The following is a 19,775-nucleotide window of genomic DNA, read 5'->3' as shown; positions in this document are numbered from 1 at the left end:
GCAGTTGAGGTTGGCCCAAAGCCTTGGGACCCTGCACCTGTGTGGGAGACCCAGAAGAGGCTCTGGACTCCTGGCTTCGGACTGGCTTAACTCCAGCCATTGTGGCCACTTGGGGAGTGAATCATTGGATGGAAGATCTTCCTCTCTGTCTCTCCTCCTCTCTGTATATCTGACTTTCCAATAAAAATAAATCTTAAAAAAAAAAAATGACATTCATAAACAGTGTGTCCATGTCACTTTCTTTAGGCCTCTGATTCCTCAGACTCTCTCACCCTGTGATGCCTCCAAAACAAACAAACTAAAAATGGCCCTCTTCACAACTGTAAAGCCAAGATTATAATGCATATAGCACCCTTAGAATCTGATTTAGCAGGTGTATTGTGCCCACACCCACTCACTCTGGCTTCCCCTGCAATCCATCTTGTTTCCCTCTCTTAGGTTTCCATTCTGTTATATCATCCCTCCACTATACCTCCGCTTATTCCCATATCTATTTCTCTGTTGTTGACTTTTATCACCTCCATATGCAAATGAGATTTAGTGTTTAAAATGTACCTGACAGTCCTCACTGTCTCCTTGGTGAACCACACACCTGACAAGACTCTTGTCTGTATTTTTTGCAGATGAGACGGTGGAGTCCTATGAGCACCTGGCCCTCAAGATTTTGCATTCTTGGCAGGAAATCCCAGAGGTTGGGTGTAGGCTGGTTCCTGAGCACATAGAAACTCGGCCACTATATCACAAGGACAAGCCAGGAATGGAGCAGGTAGTGGGTGAAACACTGTCATTGTCCCTTAAAGTTAATCCTGTATGCCCCTAGGGTAACAGATTCATCCAGGGACAATTTTCATTTCTCCAAGGGATCAGCACATCTTTGGTTGTCCCTAGGGTGTGGGTTGCGACTGGCATCAAAACACTTGCCCTGTGACTTGGGTATCAGTGGTACCTTCATTCACTCTTAAAATGGTCCCAGTTTGGATAAACAATCCTATGACCATGCTAAATAGGTGAGATAGTTTATATAAGAGTTTAGTAGATACAAAGCTTTTATCCAAATTCATCTTCTCTTTCCTTCTGACTCCCAACCCAGATTTCTAATCGCTTATTTTCCACGGTTTATTCTTGCTGGTTCTGCAGAATAAGCCACCAACTACGGCTTCTCTGGGGAAAGTGTGCAGTCACGTGTGTGAGACAGACACCTGGGCACACCTGATGGGTTTTGAAGTTTCTCGAGTCTTAGAATTCCATCAAAAGAGTTTGATAAGGCATTCAAAGTGATTCTCTCCTTGACATTTCTAAGCCTTCATTTCTTTATGTGCACAATAAAAAAGCAGCTGGAATAAGCGTTGATGAAATAATGGATGTTAAAGTATAATGGAAGCAATAAAGTGTGATACTCCTGATAGACAATACTGTCACTTTAAACATTTTTTATTCCTTAAGAATTTGTAGAAAGAGTAGGGTTTCTAGAATGACAAGACAAGGGTATGGAATGCATACTGTGCTGTATATTGTTTGTGTAAATGAGGGTGAGAGGTGTTCTTGCTGACCAATAGAACTAACATCCACCCCGTAGGGATAATGCAATAGCTGGTAAGTGCTCAGTGAAGGTTTACTTAAATGCTTCGAGTAAATACAGATAAAAATCAAAGGTATTTGTAAGTAAATATCTTATATATGTGTAAAGGTACCAAGGTATATCAAATATCCATTTTTAGTAGAAGGGTCCTTAAAAACAGTGAGTGATTAATTTTGCATGTTCTCCTTCACACCCTAACTCTCTCAAAGCTCAGAGTCTTCTTGTCTTCTTTGTTAACAAGGGCCGCCTACAGATGTGGGTGGACATGTTTCCCAAGGACATGCCTCAACCTGGACCTCCTGTTGACATTTCACCAAGGAAACCCAAAGGGTGAGCCAACTGCTTGCTGTATTTAGGAAATAAGGTCATGGCAGCAGATGAAAATATTCTCATGTTTGAGCTGGTGTCTGCGAAGTACCTGAGAGTCACCCCTGAATTTCCATCTGGCCCTTTTCAGCAGAGAGTGGGTGATAACAGTGCTGGTGATAGAAGTGATGGTTCTGTCTTATGACAGGGGATTTGGAGCTTCAAGTTTCTCACTTAACAACATTGGTTAATGGAAGAAAGATCTTAAAGTAACTCAGTGTCCATGGCAACTGTTAGATCTCCATTTGGAATATTTAGTTCTGATGGAACCAATACCTTCGATGGTTGATATTTTTGAATTTAGAAAGGTATAGACCCTTTCAGATCAAAAGCACGTGGATCCCAGTGGCACATGGAGAGCATCTGACTTGCCTTTCGGTGCCACCTGACGCCATCCTCTTCATCCCAGGTATGAACTCAGAGTGATCATCTGGAACACCGAGGATGTCATTCTGGAAGATGAGAATATTTTCACAGGCCAAAAATCGAGTGATATTTATGTTAAAGGGTAAGGTCAAGAAAAGCTCCACCCTCCCTTCTCCTATTCTCCCTGCTCCTTTTATCTCTAACCAAATCTGTACCTGATGCTAGATGCAATTTCCACATTCTATAGAAGCAGCTCATCTTACTCACTCCATCAGATAAGGCCACTTTATTTGTCAGATATCTGTTGTATTTGGTTATTTTGCTATAATTATTCTTAAGGAAATAGTTTTCATGAGAAAATCCTATCATATAAATCATTTAGCTAGCTGTTCAATAACTAAACTTTGTCAAGTGAAAACTCACAATGTAGCTATCTCCAAACTGAAAGAAACAGAGCGAGAAGTGGTACTGCTCATGGAAAACTGATCTGTTTAGCAAATTTTAAAGACTTCATGGAAAATTTATACCTTCCCATTTGTTAGTGCTACCAATAAAAATGATACTAATCTAAAAGGCAGGGAGTAAATTATTTTTTATCTTTCTCTTACATCTTGGCTCTGCTTCCGTTGAGACCCTAATCATGAGGGAAGATAAGGTGATAAGGCATCAGAAGCAAGGGATTTAAATCTGCACCCTCAACTAGAATTTACCTCTGAAGTAAAAAACTCATCCTGGTCACATGCTGGTATTAGTTTGCCTTTCCAAAGCAAGAAACTTGCTTCCAAATGGCTGTTTGCATTTGGTAGTCACAGCATGTCTGACAGTTCCAATTTCTCTCTTTTTCTTTTTTCAGGACAAGCATATAAGAACAACTTAAATGATTACAAAACAAGAGTATTAGGAGTAACATGACCCAAAATAAATAATTTTTTTTTTAAGCGAATTAAGATCCACTGAAATTGCTTTCTTGTCACCAATTCAAGAAAGATTAGTGTGTTCTGTAAAGGTGATGATACCATGAATCAAGACTTTGAGGGATTCTGGAGGAGTTCAAGCTGAGACTTCCAGAACTCTGGCCCATTAAATGTATTGAAAGAGCTGTGTATTCACTTTCTTCATTTCCTGCCCTCCCATTCACTTCTCATCCAGCTCCAATATGGTTTTCTTCCCAATGTCCCACCAAAGCAGGTCTCCTTAAGGTGCCTGTGCGTTACATTTTCCTAAATCTAAGTAGCTTGGTTTTTCCCACTAGTCTTCATCTTTTGGACCCCAAGTCACATTTGAGATAGCTGACTATGTTTTTTTGTTTTGTTTTGTTTTGTGGTTCTCACCTTAACTTTCACAGCAACACATGGTTCTCATTTGCTCTTACCCTCAGTCATTTCTCAGCCACTTTCCTTCCATCAAGAAGTTCAATAGCTCAGAATAATGTCTGGGCCGTCTCCTCATCTCACACTGTTTTGTTTCACTTGTTGACATTTTCATCTAGTATCTCTCTTGAATAAAGCGGCCCAGATAAGCAATGGTGTCAGTTGTCACCTCCGGCTCCATTCCTGGCAAGCCTTACTCCAATGTGTTTATCTACATGGATTTGTCAGAAGCAGCACCTCTTACTCAACAAGTCTAAAACCACACTGAGGATCTTAACCCCCTAAACAGTTTCTTCTCTGTTGTTCTTGGTGTCAATGACTGGCACAACCCTCCACTCCATGTTGGGAGCCCTGGATCTGCAGAATCTTTGCTCGTGATCTCCCTTATTTCCAATGTGCCACCAAATTCTGTTGCACCTCCTAAAGAGCAATCAGCAATGGCCTTTCCTTGCATCTCCCCACACCTCCTCCTTCACTTGCTTCTGGAACCCCTGCAACACCAATATTCTCTGCATTTGCCTCTTTTTAAAATATTTATTTATTCTAATTGGAAAGGCAAATTTACATAGAGGATAGTCAGATAGAAAGATCTTCCATCCATTGGTTCTCTCCCCAAGTGGCTGTAAACAGCCAGAGCTGAGCTGATCTGAAGCCAGGAGCCAGGAGCTTCTTCAGGATTTCCCGGGCAGATTCAGGTACCCATGGCTGTAGGCCATCCTCCACTGCGTTCCCAGGCTACAAGCAGGGAACTGGATGGAAAGTGGAGCAGGTGGGACACAAGCCGGTGCCCATATGGGATCCCAGTACATGTAAAGTCAGGATTTAGCCACTGAGCCATCACACCGGGCTCATGCAGTAGCCTCTTTACAGTCAGCCTTCGCTGCTAAGAATTGGTCTCTAGGTTTAAACATGAGTTATATTTTCTAAACACAGTCTAATCATGTGCATTTTGTACTTAAAACCCCTTGGTGACAATCTCTCTGGACCAAAATTCCAACTCTTATTGTGTTCTAATCTATCCCATGTGACAAGCCCCTGTCTACTTCTCTAGCTCATCTCATACCACTCTTTCCCTTGCTCTTTTCCATCTACACCAACTCTTAGAGTTGAACCATCACCTGTTCTTCAAGGACTGCTGCACACTCTCTCTCATGGCTTCTGCCATCCCTCTCACACTCCTCCACCTTTCTCTCTTATAACTGTAGCTCCATGAGTCAAAGGCTTTCTCTGCTCCCCAAGACTTCCCTAACATCCAGGCTCCTTTTAACCTTATAACAGAAGCAAGATATACACACACGTGTACACACATATGTATGCGTGTACACACACACATACACATATATATATAGAGAAACTATTTCTGTGTGATGAGAAGAATGTTTACTCTGCGCTCTTCTTCCCTGGGAGAAGAATGATGCCTGTTTTCAGAAAACAAGTGGTGTGATTATCAGTCAGCTTGAATTTAAAAAAAAAAAAAAAAACGTTTTGTCCATAATGCAGCATGAAGTGAGAGGTCAACATATATTAATCATAGCTTTTATTATGATGAAGCCATAGGAAAAAGACTGCATGCTACTAAGAAACAAGAGGATGACCAGTAATTTAGAGCCCCCAAGACATTTTACAGATGTCGTCTCTAAGTCACTTGTCAGATGGCAGAGTTTGTAAAAAATAGAGCCAGGACTGCAGCCCAGTTAGATCTAGTAGGGGCTCTTGTTCTAAGGTCCCAGGGACGGAAGTCACAATCTCTTGTCCCAAAGAGACAAGGATTCCAGTTACCTTTTTATTTCCAGCTGCTGGAATGTTCTGTCTTGACTGTGCTTCAGGTCTACCCAACCACTACTCTCCCTCACCCACCTTGAAATGAGGGTCTTGTTTCTGGTTCCGTCCTCCAGCCTTTTACTTTCTCCGCCCTGTGAAAATGGAAACTTCCCTCTGAAGCTAATTACTCAATTTTGGAGCTACAAGCTATGACCACATTGAAACTAATTCAGTTACTTTAGAGGATACTGATGGCTACCTAGGGTACACTGACTGTTCACATTTGCCCCATCTTCCCTCAGGTGGATCAAGGGTTTGGAAGATGACAAGCAGGAGACAGACGTGCATTACAACTCCCTGACTGGAGAGGGCAACTTCAACTGGCGCTTCCTGTTTCCCTTTCAGTACCTGCCCGCTGAGAAGCAAATGGTTATCACCAAGAGGGAGAACATCTTCTCCCTGGAGAAGATGGAGTGTAAGACTCCAGCTGTGCTGGTGTTGCAAGTTTGGGATTTTGAAAGGTTGTCCTCGGATGACTTCCTGGGTAAGCCAGCAGCTTTGTCCAACACATACTTATGTGAAAGATTCTGTGCTAGCTTTTGCAGAGGTTGATCTGATTCAGTGACAAAATAATTTCAGTGTTATTTATGACAGCAAAATATTAGAAATTACCCAAATAGCTGTCAAGCAGGTACTGGCTAAACCAACTGTAGTGCATCCTTGTGTAGGCAGACGTAAGCTGGTTTTGGCTCTTATGGCTAAGAAGCTGTTGTACTCTGAGCCAAACACAGGCCCACTATGTGCCTCAGTTTCCCCCTGTTGCACAATGGGGGTTAGTATGTGATATTACCATATGGGAATGGTAATGCCACATAATTTCATAGGGTGGGGGTTTAAGTTGTAAATGTGATAGTACAATTAGACCACAACCCACACAGCAAATATTTAAGAAGGTATAACCCTGGGGCCACTATAAATTTTGGAATATTTAATGAATTGGAAAGGTGTGAGCTGTGCATTAGGTGAAGAATCAGTGGGACTAATTCCATGTTTAGAAAATAAATGTTCACATGTGTAAGATGAAGGGAATGTTCTAGACGAGAGAGGGAGAGAGAATTTGAGGGATGAGATTATGGAAGATTTTTCCATTGCTGTTGTTTTGCTTATGTACATGCTCTAAATTTTCTGCATTTAACAGTGATTACTTTAGTATTATGAACAAGCTGTCACCAAGAAATACAGAACTCTCATGGCAATATCTCAAACTTTCTTTCATTCACTGATTGAAAAAGCATTGTTAACAACCCAGTGAGGTTTATGATCTGCCTTGCAGAGCGAGTACAAATGCAGGCAGGGTTAGCCCCTGACTTGGAAAAGGAAGGTGAGAGAGGGAAGAGGATCCTGGGAAGAGGGCAAGTGCTGAGGCTGGAGAAAGTTGAGGTACACAATCCAGCCTGGGGAGCAGAGAGGTTACCCAGCAGTGAAGACGCCCAAAGCCAAAGCTTGCCAGTCAAATATGACAGCTCTGCTCTATCTCCTACCTGCTACCACTCACCCCTTCTTGGGTGATGCCAGACATGTCTCCATCCTATTTGCATTCCCAATCCTGGGCATGCAGTTGTGAGACTGACTGAAGGAGTAGGGAGTGAGTGGGAGAACAGGTGAGTGGGTAAAAGCAGGTGGTATTTGAAAAGCCATTCCAAGACTTTGAAATGCCCTTCCTGGTCTGTGATGGGCCTCATCCCATAGGTACCCTGGAAATGAACCTCAACAGTTTCCCACGGGCAGCCAAGTCAGCCAAAGCCTGTGATCTCTCCAAGTTTGAAAACGCAAGTGAGGACAACAAGATCTCCATATTCCAGCAGAAACGAGTACGTGGCTGGTGGCCTTTTGCTAAAAGCAAAGAACTCACGGTGAGTGACAGGTGTTGGGGGTGCAGTGGGGGTGGGACAGCCAGGGGACATCATGCTCTCTGAATGAATCATTTTGCGCACTTCTAGTTAAGTGCTTTGAAGTGACATAAAGCTCTTTAAGCAGGCATTCCACTGAGAGGTGAGAATTTAAAGCTTTATAAATGCATTAAGCCTGCCATATTTCGGCATACTTGATTTAATAGTTATCTCTGTTGAGGTTGCTTCCTATAATTTTGGCCTGACCTTGTGCCCCTGGCATTAATTTCTTTTCAACATTATTTGAAATTCTGCATCACATCCTGACTAATGTGCAATTTTAATGTAGCTAACTTATTCCTTCACCCTCATATGGGAGACTCAATTTAAAAAGTGATCCATCCTTTCTAAACCCTGAGCCAGCTGGGAGTCCCAGGAGAGGGACAAGGGCATCGATATGTTGAGACATACATGAAATAATCAAAGTGCAAAACACAGGAAAGGGACAGAGAGGAGGGAGGGACCCAGTTGTCTTTCAGGGAGTTGAGAGGCCATGTAGGAGAACATCACTGTCTCGATGAGAAAGATGCTGGTGCCTTCTGCGGGGGAAGAGCCATGGTGAGCACCATCAGAGCTCAGAGCAGCCCCTGCAGAAGGACCACTCGTCTGATGGTTTGCATCATCAGATTGTAGTCTGAGGTCAGCTGAGAAATGAGAACCCAGAAAGCCAGAAACCCAAATTCTTACCTTGTGACATAATTCTGGTTTCTATAAATTAATACGTAGAGATTATGCAAGCATGACTGTGTATTATTAGTCTGAGTCCTTTAATACACTTACAGAAACGGAGTTAAAATTGGAGACATGTGTTTGGCCTAGCGTTTGGGATTCCCACAGTCCGTATTGGAGTTCATGTATTCAAGAAGCCCCTGATTCCGGCTTCTTGCTCATGGGGACCTCAGGAAGCAACCAGTGATGGCTCAAGTCCCTGAGTCCCTGCTGCGCATATTGGAGTCCTGGACTGAGTTCCTGGCACCTGAACTTGGCCTGCCATTGAGCAGTTAGCATCTGAATAGTGATCCAGCAGAATGGGACACTCTCTTCCCCCACCTCTCCATCTTAAATAGATAAATACAGAAAGGTGGTTTAGAGGTGGATGTCTCACCTAATTGTTAACAGGCCTATGACCTATGTCAAAGCGCGTGAGTTTGGTTCCTGACTCTGGCTCTTGACTTCAGCTTCCTGCTAATACAGATGCTGAAAGCTGCAGTGAGGGCTCAAGTGACTGAGTTTCTGACATCGTGTGTGAGAACTTGCTTGAGTTCTCAGCTCCCAGTTTTGTTCTAGCCCAGCCCGGCTGTTGTAGGCATTTGGGGAGTGGGTCACTAATAGAAGTCTCATTCTCTCCCTTTCTCCTCTCCCCTTCTAATCACTCTCTCACCCATCTCCTTCCTCTCTCCTACTTCTCTTATTCCCCCGCATTCTCCTTCCCTGGGTGAATGTGTGTTTGTGTCTCACATTTTTTTTTTAATTTAAGCTTGTTTTGGTACAAATTTTTTAAAAAGCATATTAAGCTTATGGAAAAGCTATGTTATTAAAAATGATACATGGATTTCAAAGTTTTATTATATCAAAATAAACTTGGCTTTTAATTCCATTCTGCATAAACTTATTCTTGTACTCTTGGGTTATATTTTATATCCCTTTGGAGTCTGCCAAATATGTACAGATTTTTTATTTTATTCAGTACTGGTTTACCTCTTTGTTTTCCGTTATAATTCATTTATTTCTTTATTCAATACAACAAATATCTACTGAGAATCTATTAATCGATAGGTCCTGAGGATAAAATCTGAGCAATTTGAACATGGTCTCTGTCATAACAGAGCTTGTAGTATGAAATCAGACTATGCCGGGATACACATGCAAAGGCACACATAGCACTAAGAAAGTAATTACTGAAAGCAAGGGCTGGACAAGAGACCAAGTACTCAGTGAGAGCATCCAGCGCAGAGATTTCTTCTCCATATAGTGCAGAACGAGTAAATTCTGTGACTATGAAATTGATCTCTGAAGAATAACTAGTAATGAACTTGGGTGACATATGGTCTAATAGTTCAGACAGCACTTAAGATGCTCACATCCCATATTGGAGCACCTGGGTTCAAGCCCCAGCTCCACTTCCAATGCCAGCTTCTTACCCTGAAAGACAGTGGATGTTAGCTGTAGTGCTTGGCTGCTTGCTACCCACATGGGATACCCAGATGGAGTTCCTGGCTTCTAGTTGTGGCCTGGTCTGGTCATGCTCAGCCAGCTTTGGGGGAGTGAACCATCGAATGAGATAGCCATCTGTGTCTGTCTGTATGCCTCTGTCTCTATGTTTTATAAATTTTTTTTAAGGTAGTGAGCCATTAGAGGAAAAAAAATGGGAGAAACAGAATTTCTGATAGAGTAAAACCTCAAAGTGAGAATGAATTCAGTGCTTTGGAAAAGTCAAACTAAAAACACATGAACAGTTCCTACAATCATGGCATGTTAAGTGAAGGTGGTGACAGTGAAGCAGAGAGCTGAAGCCAAATCTCACAGGCCTTTGAGGCTGTTTGGGTATCAGTTTCAGAGAGCTGCCCTAGAGGAGCCTACGTAATGTGATGGGTAATGATGGAAGGATTCATGGCAGTCTGCTCCTCCAGAGGAGCAGGTGCACAGTGGGTCCAAGGCCATCTTGAATTCAAATTCTGGCTTTGTTATTTACCAAGTGTATCACCTTAAGTAATTTTATTTGAAAGTCCCACTTACAAAGAGAAATTTTCTATCCCTGATTCACTCGGTAAACAACCACAACAGCCCAACAGCCAGGGCTGATTCAAACCAATCCAGGTCCATCCAGGTCTCCCACATGAGTGGCAAGGACTCAAGTACTTAGGCCATCTTCTGCCAGGTGCATCGGTAGAGAGCCAGATATGAAGTAGAGGAGCTGGGACTCAAACCAGTGTTCTACAGGATCCTGGTGTCATAGACAACAGCTTAACCTGCTGCACCAAGGAACCTTGTCCCCTAATCTGAAATATTTAATAGCGACAATAAACACATTTAATCCTTACAAACTTGGTTTTTGGTAATGGAAAAGGGCCATGGACACAAAAGGGACATTCAAACTATTCCTGCAGTCATCAGAAATCTTCCCCATGAATATAAAGTCTACAATGATGTTTTTGGGAGAAATTTAATTGAAAACTAAATCTTCTCCCAACAGAAAACCTCTCCAGAGATTTATTATAATCATTAAGCCAGAGTGTGCTTTGTATCATAAGTAACCTGCTAAGAAATTTTCCAGACAGAAAGGAATTTTACCCTTTTGTGTGGCCAAGCGTCTGTAACCCATACATGCATATGTATGTTTCCAAATTAAGTAGTACTAAGTAAGTGGACTGGACAGCACCACTTGATGGCTTAGAAATGCTAGATTCACATTGTAATTGGAGTAAAAGCCTGTGTTAACTAGTTGGAGTTCTTTAGAGGGAAAGCAGAGCTCTTTATTATTGAGACAGGGAGTATTTTTGCAACTATGAGCAAGGTGAGCCTGCAGTTAAGCACCCACCCTGTCCCAGAAACAGATGGAGTTGTTACCTTCCCTGCTGTAGACGTTTCAGAGAGCTGCTTCCTAGGTTCTTGGAAAAGACAGTCTGGGTGTTGAAGACAAAAACACTATTCTGCCACTTTTCCAAAGGATTTATATACATTTCAAAAAAAAAAAATAAACTGCTGAAGATTTAACTTCTTTAGAGTAAATGCTCTAAGAGAGAGAGAAAGGAAAAATCCCTTTCCTTATTTTCAAGAAGGAGAGGTAAGCCTCTTATTTTTCATGTGCATTTGTTCTGGTGCCTCCTAAAAGGAAAGTAAAACTTGACTGCATTGTTGCCTACATCATAACTCAAGCTGCAACGTTGACTTCAGCTTGAGAGCTGACTTCCATGTGCCTCTTGCCATTTCCCCTGGAAATAACCCAGAGCCATTTCCAGAAAGCTAGATCACTGCCTTCTGCTGAAGTGGCAGCAAGTTGGAGGCTCTCAGAGTGAAACAGCAATGGGAACCCCCTGGCTCTTCCGGGCATTCCTTGAGCATGCACCTCAGTTTCTGTGTCTGTAGCACCAGCCCTAGATGCACTCCCAGGACATTCTCTAATTCCAACCCTACCCAGGATGTCCCACTGTGGTTAGGGGCTGGGTCCAGGTAGAGTTCCAGAGAGGAACAAAAGCTACTTGCATGCAAAACTGAAGCATATCCTGGAGAGGGAGAGGGATTGTGGGCTGTTTTCCAGAGAGCTGACCTTAGAGGCAAGACTTGGGTCCACCCCTTTACAGGAATTGGAGGCATAGGGGTGTAGTATCTTGTCTAGGCTTAATTGAATATTCAAAGGGATGGAGGCAGGAGCTGGGCTTGAGTAATTCCCATTTCCTGCCTAGTTTTGGGAAATTCCTAAGTGTCATGACATCAAGTACAGGATGGGAGTATTTGTGTCCCTCATGGTTATTTTATTACCATGTTTTTTTAGTGAGCTGAGGGTCGTTGCAAGGACGCCACCTGCAGTCCTGTTGGTTATTTTTGACACTTGACACTTCTCAGTGGTCATTTTGCAGAAACCACTGTTTTTTACTGCTAGGAAGGGGTTGGCAATACTGGTAACAAGTGAGACTGCAGGCAGAGGCTTTGACCTCAGCTGCTGCTTGCTAGCTACCTGCTTACCTATGTCACATCCGTGCTTCGAAGCCCGTATTGGAAATGTCTCTGTCTTTTCATACCAGCCACTGGTGGGTAGAAAGTCATTGGCTAAGGGACACTGCCACCTGACAGGTTATTTTTAAAGCTGCTTATCAGAGTCCTCCACACAGTACAATTTAAGCAGTTGGATCACAGGGCTCTTAGTGTAGAAGGTGGTTGTCCTCATAGTAAGGGAAAACAGCTCCAAGAGGCTGCTGGGAACAAGTGAGTGTGACAAAACGAAAGGGAGAATGTATGGAGTGTGTTCCTTGTGAAGCACTTTTTGTGGCACATCTTCTGTGTCCTGTGGCAATGTTCTCAAGAGAAAGCAACTGGTGAGCAAGGGAGAGCAGCCTCTTTTAAGAGCAGGAGATTGGGAAATTTCTTTACAGTGAACTCCACACATCAGCAGATAGCCTGGCTAAGTCCAGGGACATTGAGAATTGTAACTAAAAGGAAAGTCCGGTGCTTCCAGTTTGAGGCAAAAAGTGATTGTCTACTACCAGAGCCACAGCAAGCATTCAACACTGAATCAGGCAAATGCTCAGCAAACCGTTGCTTATGGCTTAGCTGAAGCAGTGGTAGGCAGGTCACTTAATGTTTAGCAAGTTTAGATCTCATAAGAGCATAGGACAGGGGCCATCCTCTACTGCCCTCAAGCAGGGAGCTAGATGGGAAGTGGAGCAGAACCAAGGACATGAATCAGCTCCCATATGGGATCCCGACTTGTACAAGGTGAGGATTTAGCCACTGTGCTATTGTGCTAGGCCCCAGTTGTGGTTCTTGTGTTGCTTTTGGTTATAATGCATTTAGTTGACTTTATTTTAAAAATAATATTCCTCTGACACACTTCCCCTCACCCTCATAACATCAATTATTTTGTAGACTTGGCCTGATCGATAGCTTACTTTTAAAAATTCTTTTCTCTGCATTTCCCGTGTACTAGAAGTGAAGTACAACACCTCTATCAGTGCTAGTTAAACATGTTTGGCAACAATTCGTCAGATGTGATACTATTTAGTTCTCAGTGAATCATGGCAGGCAGCACATGCTACCAGATGGTCTCACTCTTAGGGAACTGTTTGCTCACTTGGTGGTGTTGGCACTCAAAAGATCTCTATATCATAAAGTTCCATTTTTCCCTCTGTGTGCAGCAAGTAACTGGTCAAGCAACACTTTGACATTGTGGTGTCACCTCCTTTCACCTAATGTTTTCAGCAACTATTGAGAAGCTTGATTCATGCTTTCATTGGCTATGTAAAATGATTTGTCCCACCTTCCTTAATTCTTGTCTGCCTTCTTTCCTCCCATATGTCTATTTCTATCTGTCACTATCATTATTTCTTCACTTATGAATTGACATACATCTGTATGGAGAGTGTCCTCTTAGACATGGAAACAAATTACAATCACTTTGCTTCCCGCATTAAGACAGGATAAATGCTAATGATATTCCTTAATTGCCATATTTTAAAATCAAGAGTTGATGTAAAGGTCATATCTGATGCTGCAAAATGGATTTTTCCTCTTTAAAAAAAAAAATCACTATGGACCCATATATAACTTTGCCCACTGAAAAGACCTACAAATAATCACCCAGGAGCCAAGAAGCCCCCCAGATTCTGGGTCTGAGTTTCTGAAGACCAGCTTTTACACACACACAAAAGAAACAGTGTTCATTGGAGAGGTGGTAGACCTACATTTTGGCATTGAAAATGCAAGATTTGGTCAAATAAGATCATTTGAAACGTCTAAAATAATGACCTTGTTTTTTGTATGAAACTTTCTCTGAGTTTTTAATTATTTCCCCAGAAATGGAATTTATAGGACTAGAGTATCACTATATTCATATAAGATGCTGTACATATATGTATGCATGGATATGGTATGTGCGTTTATGTGCACATGTCTACATATGTATGCATATATATTCCTTTTCCTAAGGGATTTTGCCAGCCTACTTCTACCACTAACTTATGTAAATGTCTCATATAATACCAGAGAAGGTCATACTTATTTTAAATTTTATTTATTTGAAAGGCAGAGGAACAGACTAACAACAACAACAACAAAAAGATAGATATCCTGTCCGCTGGTTCACAGCCCAGATGCCTGCAATGGCTGAGTGTGGACCAGGCTGAAATCAGGAGCAGGGAGCATGACACACATCTTCACATGGGTGGCAGGGACCCAGCTCCTTCCCCAACTGCCTGATGATCCTAAGGTACATATCAACAGGAAGGGAAGTCGAGCTGAGATTTGAACACAGGTGCTCTGATCTGGGATGGAGACTACTTAACCACTCTGCCAAATGCCCACTCTGAAAGTTGTGGTTTTACACTTTTAAGTTAATTTATTTTTATTTATTATGCAGTGCAGAGGGGCAAGGGAGAGAGAATAACAGAGAGAAAGAGTGAGAGAGAGAGAGAACAACATACCATCCACCACATATAGCTAGGGCTCTTTGGGCTCTAGCTCTGCTTTTCATAAACCGTAGAAATTTGAAGCAGATATTCTAGAGAGCAAATGACTCTTGGGTAAATAAGGAAACTCAGATAAAATATGACAAGTATCTTTAGAAAATAGTCATGAAATCTCATGTTGGGTAGGGCTTTGTAAACCTGTTAATTTAGTTATCTGGCAGGTTGACACATAAGTTGAGAGGCAGCCTGGTGTCTTGTACTTTGAGCTTGGTATCACTCAGAATTGGGTTCAAACTCCATTGGTTAGATTATTGTGTATGTGACATAGTGAAAGTTATTTAACCTCTGTTGCTTTGTTTCTTCACTTATAAAAAGACCTGCCTTGCCTGTTGAGACGATAGGCCAATAGATAAATAAATAGATATACATAGATTGATAGATATGATCAATTGATTGAAGAGGTTGATAGAATTAGAACAAAGTGATAACTCAATAAAGCATTATATTTATATTATTATCCAATGTTGGTAATTACAAGGAAGACTGATTACAATTAACAGAAACTTGATATTCCACCTCTCCAGGATTTTCAAATATTTCCTGATTCTTATACATGCAAATCATTGCCTACAGGAATAAGGTTTTGCAGAGAGATTCAAAGAAAGCATATATATATGGCTTTAAAGAATATCTGTGAATCAGAGGAAGTTAATGCCTAGCCAGGGTAAGGTGGAGTTAAAATCTGAGAAACAATTACTGTATAGAATTGAATTCACAACTTCATCTGTAATAGAAGCCCACTACACGTATGTTCCAATTTTGAGCATCTCAAGTCTCTCTTTCCTCTTGCCCCTATTCCCCATTGCAAGTACCCTAGTTCTGTCTAGTTTCTGCCATGATTGCACTGCCATGGCTGCTACCAAGATTGCTTATGAAGAAGTCTGCTTTGTAAGGATGGAATAGATAAGTAAACCTGAGACTATTTGCTCAAAAAGATCTTTTATTTTTTTCACTAGGTAAGAAATCAGCCATGCTTCAAAAGTCAAGTAACGCCCAATCCACATGAGGATCAGAGAGAGAAGCTCTGCTTTGATGACGCTGTTTTCCCCAAAGTCGTGCCTCCTTTCTGTCACCTTGACTCTTAACATACCAAATGAACAAAGAAAAGGCAGAAGGAGGAAGGGGTGACCTGCCAAGAACAGGAAACCCAGGCTATCAAGGGTTCTATTTTCTTTTTCATTCTTAGGTCATCAGTATCTAAAAAAGAACCCTGTAATAGTGAATGAGTGCATAAACAAACAAGAATAGCTATCAGCTTTTATATGCATCTTGTTTCATCCTGTGATAATCCAAAACTATCTAGACTTACAGTATTTACAATTTTCAAGCCAAAGGGACTATTATTTATTGAAGGGACAAGAGGATGGAGAATTCTAGGATAAATGGAAAATTCTAGGATAATTAATGAGGAAGACAACACCGATGAGGGTGATGGAAAAGTCATTTGACAAACGCAAGGTCATGCCCACTGATTTGTTCTTGAGAACTGACAGAAAAGAAAGTAGCAAATCTAAAGGTCCAGCTGCTCAAAGAACAAGACTCCTTCCTGGTTAATACCAAGTTTCTACAACTATGACCATTTCTTCACATGTTACAAGGTTATGTGCAGAATAGCCTGAGCTGCAGAATGTGTATCTGAGCGTACAGGTGGACCCACTCCTTCCTAACTCAACAGAATCATCACCCTAGGGTCTTTTTAATTGTTCATCAGTTAAAAAAAAAAATTGTTTCTTCCAAGACTAGAAAGGCAGTAGAATGTGTCTTTTGCAAAATAAAGCATTAGAATGATTCAAATATTTCCTGGCATTCTCTGACGTGATAACATTTCTTGATGGTTGCTATTGTCCCAATAGATCATGGAGACTAGAAATTGCAGCTTTTCTCTTTATACAGGGGAAGGTTGAGGCTGAGTTTCATCTTGTGACAGCAGAAGAAGCTGAGAAGAATCCAGTCGGAAAGGCCAGAAAGGAACCGGAACCCTTGGCCAAGCCCAAGTGAGTGGAGTTGTGGGTGGCTGCATTGGAAATGGGAATGGACATTGGTAGCCCCAAGGGTACTGGAGGGTGATGGTCTTTTGTTAGAGCATCCCTCAGGAGAATTATGAAGTCAGGTGACAGTCCTTTGGTGCTGTCCAACCTATTTGGCCTTTTGTTTCTTCAACTAAAAACTACTCTAAAGGCACTGGATGCTGGGCAAATGGAAAAGGACCTTGTTTGTAAGTGACCACACAGACCTTTCTAAAATCATTTCATGTATTTTGTCTACAGATTTTTCATGCAGATTCACACAAGTTTTTTTCTATAAATTCTGTAACACTGCATACAAAATTGTCTTTATCCTTTATTAGAAAGTTTTATCCCATTGCCAAAGTTGTCAGACAAAGTTTTTAATGCTTCTGAAATATTTCATAGGTTTGATGCCCAAACTCGATTGGTCAACACTGTGTAATTAGACATTTAACTATTGTAGGACTTGTTTGTTTTTATTTACTTGAGAGGAATAGTGACAGACACAGAGAGGGCTCTTTAACTTGTTAGTTCACTCCCCAAAGGACCTCAATATCTAGGGTTGGACCAGACCAAAGCCAGGGGCCAGGAATCCATCTAAATATGTCTTATAGGTTGTAGGGTCCCAAACAATTGGGTCATCTTTTCCACTGCTTTCTAAAGCATATTAGAAGAGAGCTGTGTTGAACATGGAGCAGCTGGGGCTTAACAGTGCACTTACATGGGATACCAGTTTGATGGATGACATAATAAATCACTGTGCCACAATTCAAGCGCTGATGTTTAATTTATATCTACCTTTTTCTCATTATTATAAGATGAGGGATAAAATTTATCAATCATTATATTAATGCAAATTGCCAGAAGTAAAATTATTAGAGAAGAGAATTATTCCATTCAGCTTGACCCTTGTGAAACATGAATACAAAATGCTCTTTGAAATTTTATTTTTCCTAACCTTCTTCAGACACCAGACTCAAGATAAGTGACCTTGCCCATGAACCCACCCTATCTATCATGGTTTTAGAAATATAACAAATGTTCAATTAATCATTAGTCCAAAATTATTTATTTATTACCTACTAAAAGAACATTAGGAAACAGAGAAGAAATATAAAGCATGAGCCACACATTCCAGGGTCAATTGATATGGTTAAGGACAAATAGCATAGACTATTCCAATACTATTCAGAGTGTAGAAGACAAATAACTAGGTTCAAAATGGTATTAAGTCCAGTGAGATATGAGAGGAATTTAGGAAGAAATCATTCTGGACTAGGTGGAGCTTGAGCCAGTCTTACTTGTTGGATAGTGATGAGGCCTCTGAGTAGTAACCAGTCTCTTTCGGTACCTAGACCAAACTTTAAAACCAAACTTTAAAATGATACAGGGTCATTATTGTTCAAGCATTAGCTTGCTCCTGCTTCAAGCAACAGGGTCTTTTTTTTTTTTTTTTTTTTTTTGCTGCTTTCAGACCTCCCTTCTGGGTACTCAAAGAGTGGGATGCCCAGTTACCCCTCAATATCCATGATTCCACATCCATGGATTCTGTTAACCACAGACAAGAAATGTTTGGGGTAAATGACACCTGTACCAAACATGTACAGATTGGGTTTTTTTGTCATTAATCTCTCAACAGTGCAATGTAACAACTATTTTCATAGCATTTGTGTGGTATTCAGTATTACAAGTAATCTAAAGATGGTTTAAAGCATCCTGGAGGATGTACATCCTGTTTGTACCATGCCATTTTCTGCCAAGGGCTTGAGAATCCATGTATCTTGGTATGAGTAGAGGTTCTAGAAGCAACCCCCATGGATACCGAGATCTGGGAACTCCTGAGTGTTGACAACATGAGCCTCTTCCCTGATATTTTCTCTCTCTTCCTACTCAGCCGCCCCAACACCTCCTTCTCCTGGTTCCTGAGCCCTTTCAAGTGCCTGTACCACCTGATCTGGAGAAACTACAAGAAGTACATCATCATCGGTTTCATTCTGCTCATCCTCATCATCTTCCTGGTCCTCTTCATCTATACCTTGCCGGGAGCCATCAGCCGAAAGATTGTTGTGGGCTCGTAGAGGATCACGGAGGACTCGGTCCCCCGCCCCCTTTCACCAAGTCCTCTCTTGTGTTTTCATCTGTGATCATCCAAGAACATGTCTGGTGCAAGGTCCTGTGCTGACTGCTCAGCAGCTAGACTCAAAGGTCCTCTGGATGAATCCCCACGTCTAAGGACAGATTAGCTCTTCCTAGAGGAGATTGGAAAGAAGAATTCCCTTTCTACCTTGACTCCTGCCACATCTTTCACATGTGTCTTAAGTCTTGCTATTGCAACATGAAATAACTATTTCACCACAGGGTAATCAACAATGACTTCAAATCGGCTTAAGTAAATATTTTCTTTAGGCAATTGGTTGTATTCAGAAAGATCTAATTCTGGATCTGAGATTTTTGTTAGAAGTACTTTATTTTAAATAAAACTTTACAGCAAATAGGCTGAAGACATTTTAGCAAATTACTAGGTTCAATTATTTAGCCTGCCTCACACACTCTAATCTTACTTAATCTTTACAGTCCATAGAACATGTTCACTTGTTCAGGCTGTAAAGCTGGCTTGGAAATTTATTCTTATAAAACTTCCAGCATACATCATTGTTGAAATTTCTACTAGATACAGGAGTTTTTCATTAAAATCAACACTTGAAGAACATGTTGAATAGTATTAATGATTTCTACAGAAATTCATGTTGATTGTTACTGTATGGTAATTTCCAAGTGGAAATTTTGCAATCGTTCATAATATACATGAAATAAAGCAGGAGGGGGGAGTTGAGGAAACTCAATGCTACCACTACCAGTAGTATCTCTTTTGTTAGACATACAGACCTCACCAATTACAACATTACCACAGAACATGATATAAACAACCATTCCTAGCACCATATGGCAGAGCCTGACCAACATATGCAGGAAGTTCGACCATGAGTCTCAGTCAGGAATTACTTTCAAAACCACTCTTACAGATAATGCCTTCTTGCCCTTGCCAGATGCTGTCACTTATTTCTTGAAAGCAAACTTCCAATTTTCCTAACAGATCAGACTTGACACCTTCCCTATGGCAGGTTGCAGTGAGGACCTGGTTTTCTGATACAATAAGGGAAATAAGAAATTTAAATGCTTAACCTTAATTCTCAGGC

General features: G+C 41.3%; 1 protein-coding gene across 1 annotated transcript in view; it reads left to right on the top strand.

The window, feature by feature from the left end:
- FER1L6 (fer-1 like family member 6) overlaps nt 1-18,726 on the top strand; it is a 109,832-nt gene extending 91,106 nt beyond the window's left edge. The window contains exons 34-40 of the mRNA XM_040979455.1: nt 624-766; nt 1,821-1,909; nt 2,355-2,453; nt 5,745-5,986; nt 7,192-7,355; nt 16,466-16,566; nt 18,473-18,726. Of these exons, the coding sequence (XP_040835389.1) occupies nt 624-766; nt 1,821-1,909; nt 2,355-2,453; nt 5,745-5,986; nt 7,192-7,355; nt 16,466-16,566; nt 18,473-18,656 (1,022 nt within the window). The 3' untranslated portion in view covers nt 18,657-18,726. The remainder of the gene's footprint in view (nt 1-623; nt 767-1,820; nt 1,910-2,354; nt 2,454-5,744; nt 5,987-7,191; nt 7,356-16,465; nt 16,567-18,472) is intronic.
- Nucleotides 18,727-19,775: the final 1,049 nt, after the last annotated feature.

This window comes from Ochotona curzoniae, unplaced genomic scaffold (assembly GCF_017591425.1).
Source record: "Ochotona curzoniae isolate NIBS_2020 unplaced genomic scaffold, NIBS_Ocur_1.0 contig_3190, whole genome shotgun sequence".
In the NCBI taxonomy this organism is placed as follows: domain Eukaryota; kingdom Metazoa; phylum Chordata; class Mammalia; order Lagomorpha; family Ochotonidae; genus Ochotona; species Ochotona curzoniae.
This window is presented reverse-complemented; position numbering and strand designations above follow the sequence as displayed.